At 39.8% G+C, this 21,081-nt stretch overlaps 1 protein-coding gene and 1 pseudogene across 4 annotated transcripts in view; both read left to right on the top strand.

The window, feature by feature from the left end:
• LOC112863632 (AGBL carboxypeptidase 4) overlaps window positions 1-21,081 on the top strand; it is a 1,479,506-nt gene that overhangs the window by 955,347 nt on the left and 503,078 nt on the right. For all 4 annotated transcript variants that reach the window (XR_015254691.1, XM_086716924.1, XM_086716923.1 and 1 more), the window contains exon 5: window positions 6,309-6,525. Coding sequence is in view for 3 of the 4 variants with exons in the window: in XM_086716924.1 (XP_086573050.1) it covers window positions 6,309-6,525 (217 nt within the window). In the remaining variant the exon portion in view is untranslated. The remainder of the gene's footprint in view (window positions 1-6,308; window positions 6,526-21,081) is intronic.
• On the top strand, window positions 16,440-17,636 carry LOC112869705 (mitochondrial carrier homolog 2 pseudogene; annotated as a pseudogene).

The following is a 21,081-nucleotide window of genomic DNA, read 5'->3' as shown; positions in this document are numbered from 1 at the left end:
ATATAGTATGATTGGAATGTGTTCAGTATTTACTGAACATGAGTGTGAATGTGTATGCTTTGCTCACTCACATGTTCATGCATGACTGGATCTTAGGATGTGAGTTACAGGGTGCCCTCACACATTTGGATGTCCTCTTTAGTCATCAGGATGGACCCACAATGATGTTTTATTCCAACAGCTCGATCAGCCTTTAGTTTCTGAGTCCTGAGAGCACACACTCCAGGTCTTGAATCTCTCTGCATCTCTGGCAGGATCAGATGTTGGACTCTTTCCTTTATGAAGTCTTCTGGGGAGTCGTGGACAAGTTTCCTCTTATGAACAAGAATTCTTGAGGCACTTGGGTGGTTCAGTTGGTTAAGCATCCAACTCTTGATTTCAGCTCAGGTCATGGTGTTGTGGTTCTTAAGATGAAGCCCTGCTTCGGGTTCCACGCTAGCAGGGCAGAGCCTGCTTGGGATTCTCTCTCTCTCTCTCTCTCTCTCTCCCTCTCCCTCTCCCTCTCCCTCTCCCTCTCCCTCTCTCTCTCTCTGCCCCTCCCCTGCTGTGTCTCTCTCAAAATAAATAAATAAACTTAAAAAAAAAAACAAGCATTCTTGACCCCATATTCATTTTCATCATATCATTGGGATGACAGGAATAACTTCAGAGGATGGTTGTGAGGATTAAAGAACTTAATATATTATAATGTATTTACAATGGCCTACCACATGGTCAATAATATATACATATTAGAAATTATAATAGCTATTATCATTATTGTTGTATTGTTTTCAGTGATATCTCACACTATCTGTATTAAACAGAATCAGAAGGCAGCCTTGTCTAACCTAACATCAAGTATAGGAACTTACTTGATGGGATCCCATAAAGCTTCCCATGCTTGCACTCCCCTATAACATGGGCCTTTCTACTTGCCCTTCAGCTGAATATTAAAGAGTCTCTATACTGAGCTACAGTCTACCTCCCTATGATGTCTACCATTTATCTTCAGAGATGAGTCTTCTTTTCCTTTTATCACAGCTTTTTAAAATGAGCAAGTATTGTTAACTTCTCTGTGAAGAGACGATAGAGAGGAAAGTGACAAAGTGAAAAGTGAGAAAGAGAGGGAAAAAGTGACACTCTTCCTGTCTTCAAGAAGCCTACCTTTCTTTGAAGAAATCTCCATTTACTTTTGGTGTTCATTATTAACAGACATACCAAGTTATAAAACTTATTTTACTATTATGTGTCAAAGTCGAGATAAATTAATGAAAACTGAATGGTCAGAGAAGGATTCAGAGAGGAAGTATGTTAAAGGGTAGACATTTATTTATACATTCTTTTGTCCATTAATTAATTAGCTCATTAAAAAAATACTTTAGCCTTTATTGACAGTCTACCTTATGCACATCTATGAGTAGCAGTTCACCAAGTAGGTAAGATGGGAAAAGTGATTCACAGGGGAATCACTCCAAGTGAAAGAAAGATCAAATAAAAAGAGATCCCATAAAGGTATGGGAGGAATAGCATAAAATTGTGTTAGGGAGTTGTAAGTAGCTCAGTATGAATAAAACATAGGATTCAAGGAGGAAGAAATGGCTGGTGATACTGGATCAGAGGGAGATCTCACGGAGCCTTGTAGGCCAAGCCAGAATATGAAGATAGGGAGTTGTTTGAAGAGTCTTTAACAGGAGAGTACTGGGAGAGCAGATCTTTCTGGAAGCAGAAATAGGGCTATGACTGGATGGCAAAGGGAGAAAGGAGGGTAGCAAGGCACCATAGGAATTATGAGCACAGACTTCAAAGTCACATTAGTCTGCATCTAATATAAGCCCTGAGTATTACTAACCCTGTCACTTCAGGGAATTTTTTACCTCTCTGAGCTTCAATTTTCTTGTCTATGTAAAGGGGATGTTAATAGCCCCTGGCTCATGGGATTATTGTGAGGTTTAAATGATAATGCATATACAACATTCAACATGATGCCTGCGACATAGTAAAAACATAATAAGCAAAATAAGAGAAAAACCAGAAATGCATTACAAATGAGAGACACATGTTTCCTCCTACTTAGTCCCAGTCTTATTTTCCTCTACTCTTTGTGTTACTTGAAAGTCCTCATGAATTTGGCCTACTGAGCCCTTCTTAAATGGATTTTTATTTGTATTCTTAGTAGATTCTAGAAAATCTAAGCCCTGAGCAGCATCTTGACTTCCTTGAATGATTACCCCAGGGCCCATTACCTTCACTCTGTCTGCAAATCAGGTTAGGCATCCGACCCACTCAGGAGAGGAGCTGGGACAGCTGCAAGCATTAGACGAATTCTCTTGATAGCACACAATCAAATTTGGTGGAGATGGCAGGCTCTCAGAGTCAAGTTGCTAAACTTGGCTAGAATAGGAGAAAACTGGGGTGATTGAATTTAAAGCATGGACCCTGATCGGATATACTAGTAAATGAAGAGTTGAGAACATGAGCATCATAACCTGAGGGGCCCGTCACTGTAGGAATCACTAACATATGAAGACATGCTCACCTTGCTCTCAGATCTGTGAGCCAGGGCCTGAAGCTAGTGTCACAGGTCACTAACCAGAGACCTCAAGGCCACTTTCAACTGGCATTCTTCCTGAATGCAAACTGGGAACCCTGAAACTAGGTTAGTCCATCAGCCTCACATTTCTGCATGTTTCAATCACATCACAAATTTAGACTATCATCTGTTCTTTCTATACCCTCACCTCTGCACTGATCTTATCTTGGTTTTCACTGTTCCCTTCTCTATCAAGAACTTTCCACTTTCCACTTTTTCCTCTGAAACTCAGCTTCATGGTAACTAATCATACTTGGGTTCTCAGTCTTTTAGTCCACTGCTTCCTTTACATCTTCTCTTAAACAAACAATGCTTGGTACATGATACTTAACAAATAGTTGCTACATAAAACAATGAAGACCTGATATCTTGGAGGTCATTATTCCCCCCATTTCTCTCTCAGGAACTGTTGATTCACTTATACTCCATGGACAGAAGTATCAGGAGAGGACGACTTTCCTCTTGACTCCCCATGCACCTTCCAGGCCATTATTTTTCTGCCTCATCACTGGTAGCCCCAAAATTTCAATATAGGAAGGTTTAGGGTAGCAATCTGGCTGGAAAGGAAGAGTGCCGGGGGGAGGGGGCAGCACTTGTCTTAAAAGTTGTATTTACATTACAAGAAGTCTATTGTTACCTGTATATTTATCTGTGGTGGCTTTGGGAGTAGGAGGTAAATGGATTCTGTTGTGGGCCCAAACACATCCCTAGACAGCCTTTGATACTACCACTGACGTTTATATGAAAATCCCTGTTCCTTTATTGGTTATGCTTTTCTCTCTACCATCCGGCCTTCCTCAGTGCTACCAGGTTCTAACCCATATTAGTTAGACCTTATGTCCCATCACTTAAACCACTTTTTTCTAAAATAGTCAAATCTGTCTTGTTTTCTACACCTGTGCAGCTACTCTCCTTCTGTCCTTCTGACCACTATCATCGATCCCTTGGACTGGCAGTCATGGTACTTTACTTCTTTCACTCACTTGAAAGGTACCCTGTGACTTCAGGATCATTTTTAAATTCTTTAACATGGTTCATATGGTCCCTTTCTAGTCTGGCTTCTGCCTTCCTCTTCAGACACATTACTCATGAATTCCCTTCTCACTCTTTGTACTTCAGCCACGACGAATTCCTTTCAGTTCCAACATTTGCTTTTTTCTCTCTTGCCTCCTGGCTTTTGCACACACTCATATCTGGAATAGCAGAAGTTCGTAATTTATCAAGGACTATGGAGTAGTGTTCTAGGTACTGGACTTGGAATCAGACAGAAACAAATTGTAGTCCCAGCTCTATCATTTACTCACTTGATGTAATGAGTGAGCTCCTTAACTTTTATGAACCTCCACAACCACATTGGCAAAGTGGAATAATACCCACCTTGACCAAATGATTTTATGCGAATTAAATCAGGTACATGGGGTGACTGGGTGGCTCAGTTGGTTAAGTATCTGACTCTTGATTTCAGTTCAGGTCATGATCTCACAGTTCGTGAGATCAAGCCCCACATCAGGTTCTGCACTGTCAGATTCTCTCCCTCATTTTCTACCCCTTCCCTGCTTGCGCATTCACACTTATGCTCTCTCTCTCTCTCTCTCTCTCTCTCTCTCTCTCTCATATAAATAAACATTAAAAAAATGAGGTACAATAAATCAGGTACTGAATAAGCCCCATAAACAACCCATACTATGCATATTCTGTTCATTCCTTCCTTTCTCTCTTCCCTCATTCCTTTCTCAATCTTTCTTTTCCTTTTTTTCTTCCTTAATTTGCATCTTCTTCCCCTCTCTGCATTTCACTTAATGTCTGATGTTCATGGGACCCAGGGCTACAGGCAAACAATAGAAGCTTGCTGTATGTACAGAATTAGTGTCTTGTAACCTCTGCTCTTCCACAGGAAGCCCACAGCCTTAATTTCCACCCTAGCTACTTAGGCAGCTTCAGAAGGACACCAAGGTAGAAGCAAGATTCTGCAACAAACTACTGGCATGTTATAATGCTCTGGGTGCTTTTAACAATTTTCTTCAGGCTGCCCTACCTGGAGCCACTACCATTGTTATTTTCCTCAACCTCATCACCTACACCCTCCTCACACTTTCCTTCACATGCTCCTGGGCCCTGTGGCTTTTCAGTTGAATGCCAAGCCCCTACAGATGAGCCTGGCATCCTTTACCCAATGTGCCAGTAGCCCCCAGAAATATACTTGTGTTTTTAGGAGCTTCCAAACTGATTTGAGTGGATAAGACTTACGATGCCATCAATAAAGAAGCAAGAGTTGCTGGGAAATGTGGGAGCTGGACTGGCCCAGAATTGTCAATGGATGATCATGGAAAATGTATAGTTTGGGATGGGTTTTGTAGGATTAATGGGGTTTTTAAGAGACAGTAATAAGAGTCATTCACTGCAGGAAAACTGTGAATAGTTTGGATGTCACACAGCATGATAGGGTACAGTGAGCCTATGATGTGGATGAATGTAAAAAAGTTATGGGAATTATGACTGGAACATTTTGCCTTTTCTCATGTATATGTTTCAGAGTTCCTTATTGGAGAATGAGCATGATGACTTAGCAAAACTGCTTACACAGTATATTTGAGGCAGTATTTCCCAAAGTGCTTCTGTGGAAAATTAGTGTCATGTAATGCTCTGTAGAAAAACAATAGTAATAATTTAAAGAAATGTTGAATATTCTTTCCTCCCCCTTCAATATTTACAGTGCACATTAGCTTATTTTAAAAAAAGGTCTGAATTAGCCTTACAATACAAAAACCTGGCTTCCCTAGGAAAAGTAGACCTCCCCTATTTATTTTTAGTATAACATCACACTTTTTTTCTTTTCTTTTTTTTTTTTTTTTTTTTTAGAGAGAGAGAACACAAGCAAGCCAGGAGGTAGAAGAGGGGCAGAGAGAGAGGGTGAGAGAGAGAGAATCCCAAGCAGGCTCCATGCTCAACACAGATCCTAATGTGGGGCTCAATCCCATGACCCTGGGATCATGACCTGAAGTGAAATCAAGAGTTGGATGCTCAGCTAACTGAGCCACCTAGATGCCCCTTACATCATACTCTTTAGTTGCCCTCAAGGTGCTTTAAGAGTCTGTAACTGTTTAATGTATTTATTTTTAATATTTTATTGACTGGTTCCCCACCAGAATATAGACTGCATGAGGATAAACATGTTGCCTCTCTTATTTACCATTATACATCAAGAATCTAAGTTTCCCTGGGGTGCCTGGGTTACTCAGTTTAGTTAAGCACCCAACTCTTGGTTTTGACTCAGGTCATGATCTCATGATTTGTGAGATCAAGTCCCACATGGGACTCTGTGCTGAGAGTACGGAACTTGCTTGGGATTCTGTCTCTCCCTCTCCCTCTTCCCTACACACATGCATTCTTTCTCTCTCAAAATAAATAAATAAACATAAAAAAAAAAAAGAATCTAGCTCATTGCCTGGGCATGTAATGAGCGCTCCAAATAATAGTAAACAATGATTAAAACTTGTTCATCTTTGTTTACCTTTGCATTGTCCAAACATTTGATAAAGGGTAGAGCTGGAATTTGAATAAAGTGCTGCCAAATCCTGGACTCCTTTTGACCATAGGTGGTATGGTTGTTGTTCCCAGACACCACCTAGACTTCTTGATGTTACAGTTTTTTTCTCTTGGGCATTTACTCCTGTTTATTACCTTTGAAGCTTGAATTATCTGATATGCCCAATTTTTTTTTCTTTGTATCTTTCAGGCAAAGGCTGCCACCTAAAAATGTTTACTACTACCGGTGTCCGGACCATAGGAAGAATTATGTGATGTCCTTTGCATTTTGTTTTGACCGAGAAGAAGATATTTACCAATTTGCTTACTGCTACCCATATACATACACACGCTTTCAGCATTACCTTGACAGCCTGCAAAAGAGAAACATGGATTACTTCTTTCGGGAGCAGCTGGGTCAGAGCGTGGTAAGGCCTAGTCTGAAACAGGCAGCCTTGGGAGAAGTGCTTAGCAATGGGTTTTTATAGAATGCAAATAATAGATATTGATGCTTTGCATATGCTCTGGAACTTCTATGAATAGTTATTTTTATTGTGCCATTCTTTGCCTCTGTGGCTAACAGGAAGTCACAGAATAAGATATGAGGCAAATGCTTGTCCTTCTGAATGAAGCTGATAATGCTAACAAAATACAAAAATTTTAGTGACTCCCAAAAACTCTGAGAAAAAAGAGGGAAGCTTCTACTAGGTGTTACAAAAGGCATGAAAGCATTTTATGAGTGGGAGTCTCTGAGATAAAACATACATTTGTCTTTTAACGAATGCAACTTGCCTGCAGTGCAGGTTAGCAACTGGTGTGCGGTTTGTTGTGCTGCCCACTGTGTTTTGTCTCTGTCATCCCTCAGTTCCCAGCTTTTCCTTACCCTGGGTTTAGTTCCCTGGGTCTGGAGATTTTGGTCTTACATTCTGTATTAGTTTCCTATTGCTGGCGTAGCAAATTACCACGAACTTGGTGGGTTAAAACAACACAAATTTATTATCCTACCGTTCAATAGAAGTCCAAAACTGGTCTTTCTGGCTAAAATTGAGGTATCAGCAGGTCTGCATTCCTTTTGGGGGTTCTAGGAGAGAATTTATTTCCCTGCCCTTTCCAGCTTCTAGAGACTGTTTGCATTTCTTAGCTTGTAGTTCCCTTCCATCTTCAAAGCCAACAATGGCTGGTTGAGTCTAATGCTGAATCACTCAGACAGTGAATCTCCTGCCTCCTTCTTTTACTTTTAAGGATCCTTGTGATTATGTTGGGCTCACCCAGATAATGCAGGATGATGTCTCCATCTAAAGATATGTAATCACCTCTGTAAAAGCCCCTTTTGTCTTGTAAAGTGACATATTCACAGGTTTCTGGGATTAGGACTTGGACATTTTGGGAGGGGGGTGCATTGTTCTGCCTACCATTGTTCTCTGTGGTCAGTGATACTTCAGTTACTTCAGTTACTATAAACAGGTGATAATTTGCTTTTATGTTTCATTCTTTAAGAATTGTGGATTATGCCTCTAAAATAGGCATACTGAGTACTTTAAAGCTCCTACAAGAGGATACTGGTGGAATTAGCAGAAAGTACTATACTGGAAGTTCTGATACATGTTGGTGGAAATATGGATTCTGCCCAGTGACTGTGAGTTCCACCTAGAAGGGAACCCCACTTCTAACTGAAAGTTTTCAAGACTAGACTGTTTAAAAGACATAGAGTCTAGTCCAGGATACCCCCCCCCCCCCAGAAAAAAGAGAAATAAAGAGGGCTTGCATATGGCTCAGGTACCTGAGAGTCAAATCTGATCTCAAAAGCTAGTGGTCATGATGATGTTCTTATAGTCTGAGATTCTCTATGCACTAAGATTTTGCTAAATATCTTCCCTTTACTCTAACCCTCTCCCTAACAGTGCTTCTGGTGGGTGCCATGTGTATCTAATGCCTATATATTTTGAACTTAGAATTGGGCACATTGTATATCAGTCAACATGCTACTAGGAAACAGATGGCAGCCTCACATTAGGATAATTTGAGCAGGGTTTAATAAATGGGCTATTTACAAGGTGTGGGCAGTGTGTAGGGAAACCTCGGGGTTTCCCTGGGGCATTTCCCTGGGGCTAGAACTCAAAGGCTATGAAGGGAGGAATGGTTATCAGAACCCAATAGTAGAGTCATGTTGTGGGCCATCTTGAGTGAAACAGTGAGTGACCTTCAGTTAAGGAAAAAGTTAGCCTAAGATGACCCCACAGGGAGGGAGCTGAGAAAACTAAATATGTAGAACCCATTCTCTTACTTCCGTCTGATTTCCTGCTAGGGGTCTCTATTAACCAACCCAATCAGAAGTCAGAGGACAAGAGAGCCCATTGATGCAGTACATACAAGTAAGCCACAGTGGTCAAAGAAAATGATAGAGAAGGGCAAAGAGTGGATGTAGAGAGCCAAATACAAGATATTAAGCACATATAGTTTGATCAGCATTTTATTACTGGGAACAATGAAATTGATATGAGACTGTCAGAGAAATTCTGAGATGAGTGTTTGCCAATCTATGAATTGTGATATGAGTTAAGACAGTGAGAAGTTCATTCAATACTTGTGACTTTTAATTTTAAGGGCGGGATTTGTACATTTCATTCCTCTGTCCACTCCAGCCCCCTCTTAGATTTATGCCAGGCAGAATGTAAGTCATCCTGAATGGCTATTAAGTAAATTATTTAATGAATGAAAGAATGAGTTAATATATATGTCTAGAGGCAATGTGAAGAACTAAGAGCATTAGAAAGTTGATAGGAGGGGTAACAGGATCAGTTATGCTGCCAACAACTAATATCCAAATCTGTATCTAAAATAGCAGCACTTTAAACAAAACAGAAGTTTATTTCTCTTCCATATAAAAGCCTATAGGCAATCCAGAGCTGATATTGTAGTCTGTTCCTTGGAAGCCTTAGGGAGTCATTTTTTTTCAGCTTTTTGTCCTGCCATCCCTGGGGCATTCCCCTCAATCCCATGATCCAGTGTGGATCGAGAATGGAATTCTTACCATCACATCTGTGTTTCAGACAGCAGGATGAAGAAAGTAGGGGGAGAAAGGAGAAAATGAAGTTATGTAGCACTTTCTCTTCTATCCCATTTCATACAACTCATATCCACACTTACCTAAAGTAAGGATGAGACATGAAGTCTTTATTCTGGGTGACCATGTTTCCAGCTAAAAATTGGTAGTCCTATAGATGTGTAGGAGAACTGATATTGAAGGGCAGCCCGAAGTATCTGCCATAGGAAGCCTGAATTCTGTTTTCAACTCTAATACCAAATTACTTATGTGAAACTTGAACGTTACTTCCTCTTTCTGGGGACAAGTTTTTCATCTATAAAATGAAAAAGATGGACTGGAATAGTGTTTTCAAGTTATTCTTTAAGGAACTCCTCAGGAAAAAAAAAATAAGTTGAGAACCTTGTCCTACTTCAGACCTTGCAAGGGGCACTGGGGGATATAAAACAAACCTTGGTATCCTTCAGAAATGTCTCCTATACCTGAGGAAATGGGATATGTTCAAACAGAAATAAAATTTTAAAAATATATAATTAAGGATCTCACTAGTTGTCTAGAGAGTTAATGGTCAGATTAAACATCATGGAGAAGATGAGCTTTAAGCTGACTCTTGAAAGATGGGTAGGATTAGTAAATACAGAGTTGGGGAGGAGGCAGCCCAGAGAGCAAGATTTAGCCAGAGTCATTGCATGGTGGCAGTTGGTTAGAAGTCTGGTTTGATTGGAATAAGGAATCTTCTTACTATAAGATTAGGATAAATAGGAATATTGGGGCCAAACTCTAGAAAGAGTTAATTGTCATACTGTCATTCAGATTTAACACAGATACTGGGTCAGTTACTTTATGTATACCATCTTGCTTATTTTTCATAGTAGTTTTATGGAGCAGGCAGAATTATCCAGCTTGGGGGGTAAATAATATAAGGCTAAAAAGGTTAAGTTACTTAGCTAAAGCCATATGGCTAGTTCATGTCAGGGCCAAGGTTTAAACCCATGACTTCTAACACCACATCCTGCCATTTTGATGGACTACTGCTGCTTTCTGCATTGGACCAACTGAGAGATACAGTGGATTTTTAGGAAAGAAATTACCTTATCCAAAGCAGCATCTTAAAGAAAGTAAAGTTAGTGAAAGTGCAGGGTGTACCTGTGCTGGCTAAACTAGTTTGGAGAAACTCTATGGGTTGGACCTCAAAGCAGATACCAAAGACTTTAAGGCTTTCTGGCATACTTTTACAGACAGGACAGTTCTTCATTACCAGGGTGTTTGGTATGGCTCATGTCTGAAGACACCAATATAATTAGTTAATCCTTATTCCAATTTGGAGGGAGGATAATTACAAGTTGGAAGGCTAAACATGTCAACATCCAGATCTTAGGGAGAGTAAGCAGGAAGCAAGATTTTGTATTTCTAGTGCTGGAATGATTAATCACCATGTCCATAGCTACCATTGCTACTAATTATGCCATCTGAAATGGTGTCTTATTTTGTTATTCTCTAGTGGTGTCTTCTAACCTCACCTTTGAACATGCATCAATGCCACAATCTGACATTTAAGATAAAAATACCATGGGAAAGATCTTATTTTTTCTTGTTATCTTAAGACCTTTATTGAGGTATAATTTTTATACCATAAAATACACCCATTGTAAAGGACCGGTTCTATGATTTTTAGTAAATTTATAGAGTTTTACACTATCACCGCAATCTAGTCTTAGAATATTTCCATCATCCCAAAAAGTTCCTTTGTTATTCCTCACTTCCACTCCCAATCCTAGCAACTACTGACCTTCTCTGACACTATAAATTTGCCATTTCTGAACATTTCATATAAATGGAATTATGCATTATGTAGTCTTTTGCTTCCAGCATCTTTCCTTTAGCATTATATTTTTCAGGTTTAGCCGTGTTGTACCATGTATCAGCAGTTCATTCATTTTTAGTGCTGAATAGTATTCTATTAAAATGATATATACCATGTTTTGTTTATTCTCTAGTTTATGGACATTTGGAAAGCTTCTATATTGGGGCTATTATGAATAATGATGTTATGAACATTCATGTGCATACTTTTGAGTGGACATGTGATCCACTTTGTTTCAGGTAGATTTCTAAGAATGGAATCATTGGGTCATATAGTAAGTTCATGTTCAAATTAAAAGAAGAAAATCTGTCAAACTGTGTTCCAAGTTAGTAATGCCTTTTTACCTTCCTACCAGCAATGTAGGAGAGAGGGTTATAGTTTCTCCATGTTCTTGCTAACACTTGGAATTATCTATATTTTTAATTATAGTTATTTTAGTTGGTATTTAGCATATCTCATTGTGGTTTTAAATTATATTGCCCTAACAGCTAATTATGTTGATTATCTTATCATGAGCTTATTTGCCATTTGTGTATTTTCTTTAATAAAGTGTCAGTTTCAATATTTTGCCCACTTAAAAATTTTGAGTTATTTGTATTCTTATAATGAGTTTTGAGATTTCTTTATCTATTCTGAATGCAAGTCTTTTGTCCGATACATGCTTTGCAAATATTTCTTTCTAATCTATGCCTTATCTTTTCATTCTCTTAACCATATCTTTTGAAGAACAGAATTAATTTTGAGGCCTAATTTATCAATTTTTTTTCTCTTATGGATCATGCTTTGGATTCTTATCTAAGAACTCTTTGCCCAACTGAAGACCACAAAGATTTTCTCCTATGTTTTATTCTAAAATTTTTATGGTTTTGCTTACATCTCAGTCTGTGATCCATTTTGAATTATTTTTATATGTATGGCATGAGGTAAGTGTTTAAGCTTATATTTTTTTGCATATGGATATCCAATTGTTCTAGCACTGCTTGTTGAAAAGACTAACCTTTACCAGTGAATTATCTTGGTATCTTTCTCTTATGCCTCAGCTCAATTTTTCTTTTTTCTTTCCTATTTATGAGACTGGATTCTCAAAGAGTCAACCCTGTGTCTTTGTAGTTTAGCGGTCAGCTATTATTGGGCTAGGTTTGTGCTTACCCACCCTGAGCACATAAGGCTTCTGTCCTCTGTCAGTGGATCTATATGTAGATATGGGGAGTACAGTCAAAGTCTGGGCAATTTTCATGTCTTCTCTGGCTTCTCCTTTCCCTTCTGTGTCGTGTTGACCATGAGCATTTGTGCAGCTTCAGGGCTTTTCAGGAGTGTGTGACTGGCTTGAGCCTTCTGGCTTGCACCCAGTCTCAGCCAGGAATATATTTGTCCCAGCTATGGAACTGCGGGCCCTCCTTACTTGCTGACCTCTGTGGTGAGTGTTTCCACAGAAAATGCTGCTAGGTGTGAGCACTGCCCTCTCTTCCAAATTGATTCCCTTTGACAATCCTCACAGCATGGCCTGCCCTAACAGAACCCTGCTTTCACCAAGCTTGGAGGAAGGTAGAGCAACCACAGCACATCACAGATTCCCCGTCTTATTAACTGAAGTTCAGCGGTTTTTTAAGCATAACATGAGATTGTTGTATGCCTTTGGTCAGTTTCCAAAACACTGAAATGTTTGCGTCAGTTTTGTCCAGCTTTATGTTTGTTTTTCAGAGATAGAGTTTACCAATACACTCCTTCCAACATAGCTAAAAGTAGATTTTAATTGACAAACATTAGTTTTTAAATCATATAACCTTGTACCATCAGACACAGTAAAGTATGGTATTATTTTTATACATAATTGGATTAATTTGATGAACACCTAACTCTGTGTGTGTGTGCACGTATTGAAAGGATTAGATGGAGAGAGCCATTCCTGTACTTAACAAAACTTGCCAAAAGGAAGTGTCTAACAAAGAAAGGAATCTGATCCTGTATTATATGGAATAACTAGAAGATCATTTATAGGAGAGTAATTGTCTAGGTTCTGTCACTGGCTAGCTCTGTGACTTTGAGAAAAGCACTCTTCCTCTTTGGGTCTCAGAGAGTCAGACCAGATTTTTCAAGCATCCTTTCCAATTCCAACATAAATTATGGTTCAAACATTTATAATATCCTGATTGTATGTTCTGAGTCACACATCAGTCTGTCATAATGTTGCCTCTTAATCTGCCTTTTATTTTATAATAATGGTAGTTATTGAGTGCATAGCATGTGGTCGGCCCAATGCCATGATCTTCTTATACATTGTGTCACTCAGTCCTCACAATGCTCCTATTATGTGATTTGTACTGTTTTTGAATACCTAACATGTAACCAGCATGGTCTAGGCTCTAGGGATACAGCAGTGAAAAACAGGCAGAAATCCATGCCTTCATGGGGCTCACATTCTAGGAAGAGACAGACAATATTGGATAAATTAAATCAGGAAAGAGGATGAGTTTTGGGGTGAAGGATTCACTTAGAAGAATTTAAGCTCTGAGATATATTAGTATTATCTCCTTCCATTTGCATTTTTAAAAACTAAGGCACAATGAGATGAAGTAATTTGTCTATATCATGCAGTTGGGACATGAAGCCAAGCCTTTTTAGACTCCAAAAAATGGACTCTAAACCAGTTCTGGATAGGGAAATATTCTATTCACCTATATAGTCATTTACTAAGTTCTTGCAAAGCCATTCTTCAATACGACAAATATCTGATGAGTACCTTCTGCCTGCCAGGCTCTGTATTGGGTGCTGGAGACAGAAAGATGAATACAAAATACACCCTATCCCTCAGAAGTACTCAATGTAGTGGGCAACACAGATGTAAAAACTAATAATGGCAATAATGGTAAGAGACTTGATATAATAGAAGTAGTGGGCAGAGAAGGGGCACAAGGGAGGAAACAAAGTCCTAATGAAGAAGGCATTTTGAGTAGAGAATCGAAATATGGATACACACGGGGCACCTGGGTGGCTCATTTGGTTGAGCTTCCAACTCTTTTTTTTTTATTTTATTTTTTACATTTATTTTTTGAGAGACATAGAGAGACAGAGCACAAGTTGGGGAGGGGCAGAGAGAGAAGGAGACACAGAATCCGAAGCAGGCTCAAGCCTCTGAGCTGTCAGCACAAAGCCTAACATGGGGCTTGAATTCACAAACTCACAAATCGTGTGATTGTGACCTGAGCCAAAGTTGGATGCCCAACCAACAGAGACACCCAGGCACCCCAAGCTTCCAACTCTTGATCTCAGCTCAGACCATGATCCCAGGTCATGGGATCAAGCTCCACATTGATCCATGCTTAGTGTGGAGCCTGCTTGAGATTCTCTCTCTCTCTCTCTCTCTGCATGCCCCCCTTTCTTAAAAAAATATGGTATGGAAATTGAGACAATACTGAGTCTTGATAGTTTTATGTGGTTCCAAAAGACAAGAGCACAGGATCAACCTAAGAAGAAAAGAAAGATAGTAATGGGGAAAGGAGGAGAGGTAAGTGGAGGCTGGGCCAAGAGTTCCTTGAATGCCAACCTAAAGAATTTGGACTTTATCTGATGCAGTGAGGAACCATCCAGGAAGGATCATGATCATTGTGACACTTAAGTCTTCCATCTCCAGGCTGCACTCGCTGGTGACAGTTGATCTAGAAGTCAGGTTAACTATTGCCTGTCTTTCGGTGGCTTTTTCCCCCATGGACAGAGATATTTGTTAGCCAAAAGTACCTGGAGGAAAATTACTGCCAAGAATGCCAAGGGGCACCTGGGTGGCTCAGTTAGTTAAGCATCTGACTTTGGCTCAGGTCATTATCTCATGGTCCATGGGTTCAAGCCCCATGTTGGCTCTGTGCTGGCAGCTCAGAGCCTGGAGCCTGATTTGGATTCTATGCCTCTCTCTCTCTCTCTCTCTCTCTCTCCCCCCCCACTTTCTCTCTCTCTCTCTCTCTCTCTCTCAAAAATAGCAATGAGTATCATATGTAAGCCAATTTGACAATAAATTATAATAAATAAATAAACATTAAATAAATAAGCAAACATTAAAATTTTTTTTAAAAATGAGAATGACATAGAAATGCCTAGAAAAGCTGGTTTCTCTGACTTAACACCTCACACAATTTCTCGAGTTAATAAAGACTGTAGAGGTCACATTCAAATTTAGCAAATGTATTAGGAATCTCCTATGGGCAAGGACCCAAATTGTATAGACCAACATCTTCTCTTAATATTCCTGAAATATGAGTTTTCAGCCTTTGCTCACACATCTCTTGAGGCAGCCTGAGCCCCATTTCAAAGAGAAAAAAGTCCCATCATTCCCAGAAAGAGCCATCTCCTTGTAGCCTCTCTCCTTGATTCTAGCTCCACCCTCTGGGTCTACTTTACATTACTTGCTCCTTTAGCCCGTGGACAGGCCTGCAAAGACAGCAAGCTAGTGACCACATCCCCATCATGAGTCCTTTCCAGACTAGTCCCTTCCTTTCTCCTCTCCCCCCATTACTCTACATTTCTGCAGATTCCATGGTTTTTAAACTTTGTTCCTTCTTTGTTGTTCTCTGGACATAATCTAGGTTGTTGATTACCTTTATAAAATATCAGAACTGAATATAAAACTTTATAGGCAATATAAGCCTCCTACAGCAGAATAGGACTATTTCCTGTTTCGCTGTGGATGCTAAATCTCTAGAAATGTAACCAGAGTTTACGTTAGCTTCTTTTAGCAGTGAAGCCTCCCTGTAGTTGATTTTTGTTGTTGTTCATGAATAAGCCTATTTTAATTCCTCTGATATGTTTTAAATAAATCTTTTACCCTATCACCCAGCAATAGCACTGCTAGGAATTTACCCAAGGAATACAGGAGTACTGATGCATAGGGGCACTTGTACCCCAATGTTTATAGCAGCACTCTCAACAATAGCCAAATGATGGAAAGAGCCTAAATGTCCATCAACTGATGAATGGATAAAGAAATTGTGGTGTATATACACAATGGAGTACTACGTGGCAATGAGAAAGAATGAAATATGGCCCTTTGTAGCAACATGAATGGAACTGGAGAGTGTTATGCTAAGTGAAATAAGCCATACAGAGAAAGACAGATACCATATGGTTTCACTCTTATGTGGATCCTGAGAAACTTAACAGAAACCCATGGGGGAGGGGAAGGAAAAAAAAAGAGGTTAGAGTGGAAGAGAGCCAAAGCATAAGAGACTCTTAAAAACTGAAAACAAACTGAGGGTTGATGGGGGGTGGGAGGGAGGGGAGGGTGGGTGATGGGTATTGAGGAGGGCACCTTTTGGGATGAGCACTGGGTGTTGTATGGAAACCAATTTGACAATAAACTTCATATATTGAAAAAAAAATAAATCTTTTATTTTTAAATAATTTTAGATTTATAAAAAAAAAAAAAGTTGACTGTCCACAGGTCCATCATGGCTGACACAGCAAGTAAAGTGCTCCTGTGCTCCTGGACTCACCATTATGTCCCAGCCACTCATGTATGTGAAAGTGCTCATCCAGGTGGGATACCAGCCTCTTCCTCCAAGAATAAGATGAAATATTTTGGGGTGGCAAGTATGTCAGCTTCCTGGCCTGTTTTGTTATCCTAGTTCATTGTGAGCATCGATAGGAAGCATGGGTTTTTCATAGACTTAACTCCAAGACTGTTTTCAGGAGTCCTTGGAACTGTGGTCCATGGTAAAGTTTTACAGCATGACCAGAAGTGTGAAAAGATTGATGAGTTAGGACCTGAAAATGTACAGAAAGAAGTTACATCCTCCTTTAACCAAGTTATCACGGAGACAGCTCGAGAGATGATGGCTCATTCTGCTGCTACCCTTATCACATATCCCTTCCATGTATCATTCAGAGATCTATTGTACAAGTCATTGTTCTGTGGACTTTGTGACTCCACAGTAACCATCTATCAGGAAGAGGGCATTCTAGAACTTTTTGTTGGTCTTATCTCTCACCTCCTATGTGACATAATTTCTTTGTGGCTCTGAAACTCACTGGCCTTCCTCGACCATGCCTATGCACTGGACAGTGGGGTTTCCACCATGAATGAAATGAAGAGTTATTTCCAAGCTGCCACAGGATTTTTTGCCAGTATGTTGACCTATCCCCTTGTGCTTTTCTCCAATCTTATGACTGTTAGCAATTGTGGGCTTGAAGTGGATCCCCTCCTCACTCCCCAACATATGTTTATTGGATAGATTGCTGGTGCATGCTATAAAAAGAGGGAAATATAAGTTGAGGAAATAGCTTATTTTTCCAGAAGGTCCCCTTTGGGAAGACTTATTGTTGTGACCTGAGAAAGTTAATTTGAAGATGTAGGGAGGGAACAGTGACATCTTGACTGTAGTCCAAGATGCACAGAATTATGGGAGAGAATGTTGATTTCTATACAGTATGGCACACTTTTTAAATAATCATTTATTCTTAAGGAAATGGGGGAAAAAGTTAGATAATATCGAGAGATCCCACATACCCTTCACCCAGTTTCCTCTGTTAAAATCATATGCAACCATGAAGCATTTGTCAAAACAAATAAATTAACACTGATACTTTACTATGAACTAAACTATAGAACTATATTCAGATCTCATCAGTTTTTCCACCAATGTTCTTTTTCTGTCACAGGATCCAATCCAGGATACATTAGCCTATAGTAGATTTTACAAATTCTTGCTCAGAATTTTTAAAGTATATACTTTTTAAGTATTAATTTAAGTCAAGTATACAAGTGTTTAGCAGGATGAGCCCTGAGACCGAGGACAGAGATCCATGCATATTATCAGAGGCTCCTCTGGAATACCTAGATTGGCATTTTTTATATCAATTTGATATCAGTCCCTGAGTTTGACTATGCTGCTAACTCCAGTAGCATAAGTCATCTAAACAAGCAAGAATTTACCTGCCTCCAAGTCAACTCAATTAAATTCAATTTAGTTTAGGAGCATGGCAGGCAAATATGAGGAGATTAGAAGAATTTAAAATATGGAGCCTGGCAGCTTCTACAATAGTCCTTATGTGGACTTGTGAGGAAAAGCTAGAATCTCAGAAACCTGTTAGAGGGAACTAATCACCCTGTGGACAGAAAAGCCCAGGGACAGAAGACAGTACCGCGTAAAAGAAGCTAGAGAGAGGCAGCACTGTTCTTATCAGCATGGTGACTACAAAATAATGTAGCTCCCTTCCATTCTGTTCCTTCCCCTTTGTTCTTTCTTCCCCTTTGAAGTAAAACATCATGGAGTTGCAGCTGGCAACATGACCAAACAAATGTATGAAAAATAATTACATCTTTTTGGCTGGGTTTTAAATTGAGTAATTGTTGGAAGTTAGTAATCTCAATTATCATTCCCTTACCCACCTCTCAGGAGAGTTCTATGGACCCCCATCTGCACCAAACCTTGTCCTGATCAGACACTCTAAATTAAACAAGCTTAGTAGTTTTGGCTCCCTTCCAGCAGGCCACTTCACAAGCACCACTCTCTTGGCATAGTTTTTGCTATTCCCTTCAAAAAGAGTCTCCAATTAATTGGAGGCAGATATATCCTCCCAGCATCTGGTGAGGGACTTTCCAACTGACCTGACTGCTGCAGGTGGCTCATCCATTCCAAGCCTCAGCCCTGGGTGAATGAGGGCCTGGAGAGGAGGTGCTGGGAATTATGACCCTTGCTTCTCCACTACTAGAACAAGGAGACACATGTCTGATTTATTCATGCTGCAAAGATTGACCCATACTACTCTACACCTGCCCCAAATACGGGTTTCCTAGTTCAATGATTGTATCACCATCACTTCAGTCGCCCATGCCAGGAAACTGTCCTGTTTAACTCCTTTTTATTCTACTCCTTGCATACTATCTGTCACCAAGTATGATCAAAGCTATAACTCAGTATTTTTAGAATCTATCTCTTTCTTATCTCTGCTGCCAGTGCCTTAGTTCAAACTATCAGCATCTCTCAGGGAATTACAACAACTTCTTAAGCCAGGGGGTACAAGATGTGAGGTAAACAGGCTTCCAGGCTCTCTCTCAACTCTGCTCACCTAGCTATGTCAGTGTTACAGTGGCTTCCAGAAAGTCCCAGCCTTCCTCCTAACTTTATGCTCCCCTCACTGCCTCACTGGTCCCGCGGTCCCTACCTGACCAAAAGACAGTAGGCTCTTCACTGAACGCTACTTAGCTAGCTTGGCAGATGGCATCCTTTGTGCTAATAGATTGCTATTTCTAGGCCATTATTTCCCTTCTCTTTTATAAAAAGACATGTTTTAAGTCTATATAACCCACTGCCATTCTTTATTGCTGTCATCTGCTGACTTCTTGGACAGTTCCCTCAGTCATGGAGAGCTTTGGTCCATACTTGTCTTTTCCACTACCCTGCTACCACCATATTGAATAATTTCAGTATCCATGAAAATGACCCACTGAACACCCCGGCCTGTCAGCAGTTTAAGATAAAATAACAAATTCTTAACTTAATCTGTAAGATCCTGCATAATCTAGCCTCTGCCTGCTTTTTCAGCCTGTCTCATTTCCCTGTCATTTTGCTCTCTGCTATACCCACATTGGCCTCCCTATAGTTCTTTCTGTCAGCCATGGATTTTTTCCACTAACTTGTATACACACTGGCCCATCTACCTGGAATGTTCTTTCTCAATGGCCCTTTGCCTTGCTACTTCCTATTCTGCTTTCAGGATCCAATTTGAACACCACTCCTTCCTGGAATGCTTCCCTAATATACTGTTCCCCAGGCTAGTTTGAGATCCTCTGCTACATGAGTCTATAATATATTGTTTCCTCTTTAAAACACTTGTCACTCTTTTGATTACTCATTCTTCATCTAGTTTCCTCTGTTCATATGTTTAGGGAATATTTTTGTATTTAGGGTACGTATAGGACTGGAGGCAGGTGGAGAAGCATGCTATTACAGCGAAAATTCTTTCTTGGTATCTTTTGGTGTGGTCATACTTTGTCACTTCCTCTGAAGCCACATTTTCACTTTGTTAAATCAGAAGGTATATAACATTAGGATACAAGATCATTTATTTTATGTGACTCACAGAATTTCAAAGCCAAGGAGAACCTTAGGTTCTTCTAGTTCTAGGGTTTAAACCCATGTTACCTGTATCCCTAATTAGGGATCTAGGCTCTCAGCAGTACTTGAGATGCTACTGAGGAGCAAGGAGAAAGAGGGACTTCTATGAAATCAGGGTTCAGGCCTCTCTCATCCTCCCTGACACATACACCATGCATGCCGGGTTTCACTGGCCTTCCTCATAGACTTAGTTTGAAAAAAGGATTCAGCTGTTAACAGTGTTTGAAAACTTTTTATTTCTTTTTTTCTCCTCTCTTCCCCAGAGAGGGAGGTTACTTTCCTGAGTCACCCAGTGAGTTAGTTGAACAGCACTAGCTGGAAGCCCAGTTTCTGACACCTAGATTGTCCACTGAAGTTCACTGCCTCTCACTCCCAGATCTGTCTGCAAAGGTTGCTTTTTTGTCTAGTCTTTCTGCAAATATTAACTAAGTACTTACAAGGCAGTGGGAATAAAATTAGATGCCTAAGTCAATAGGGTGAGCTACGTAGTTTAGAACCCTGACCCTGCCACTCATTAACTGTGTAACCTTAGGTCAATTACTTAACCTCTCTTTTCTCACAGATTAGTGCCCCCTCTTCAATATATATATCCAGAGAAACCTCCTATTCGGTTGTAATTTAAGTATGAAGATCATCAGGCCTAGAGCCATATTAGGATTTTTATTTTGGCTCTACCACTTATATTTTTGACATTTCAAATAACCTCTTTAAGCCTCATCTAAAAACTAGGCACTGTGATTTAGCTTTAGGTTATTGTAATGACAAGATGCTTCTAGTAGATATTAGATAACAGATGTGAAAATACCTTCTGAATTGTTTGTAAATATTTGGATAGAATGCATTTGCAGTACTGATTTCCCTTAACAGACCCTAAGCTCCCTAAAGTATACAATTTGTCACTTAAAAAAAATGAGAATAGGTGTTCCTGGGTGGCTCAGCTGGTTAAGCATCTGACTCTTGATTTCAGCTCAGG

The sequence above is a fragment of the Puma concolor genome, chromosome C1, assembly GCF_028749965.1.
Source record: "Puma concolor isolate L17-30 chromosome C1, mPumCon1.1.hap2, whole genome shotgun sequence".
NCBI classification, from domain to species: Eukaryota; Metazoa; Chordata; class Mammalia; order Carnivora; family Felidae; genus Puma; species Puma concolor.
This window is presented reverse-complemented; position numbering and strand designations above follow the sequence as displayed.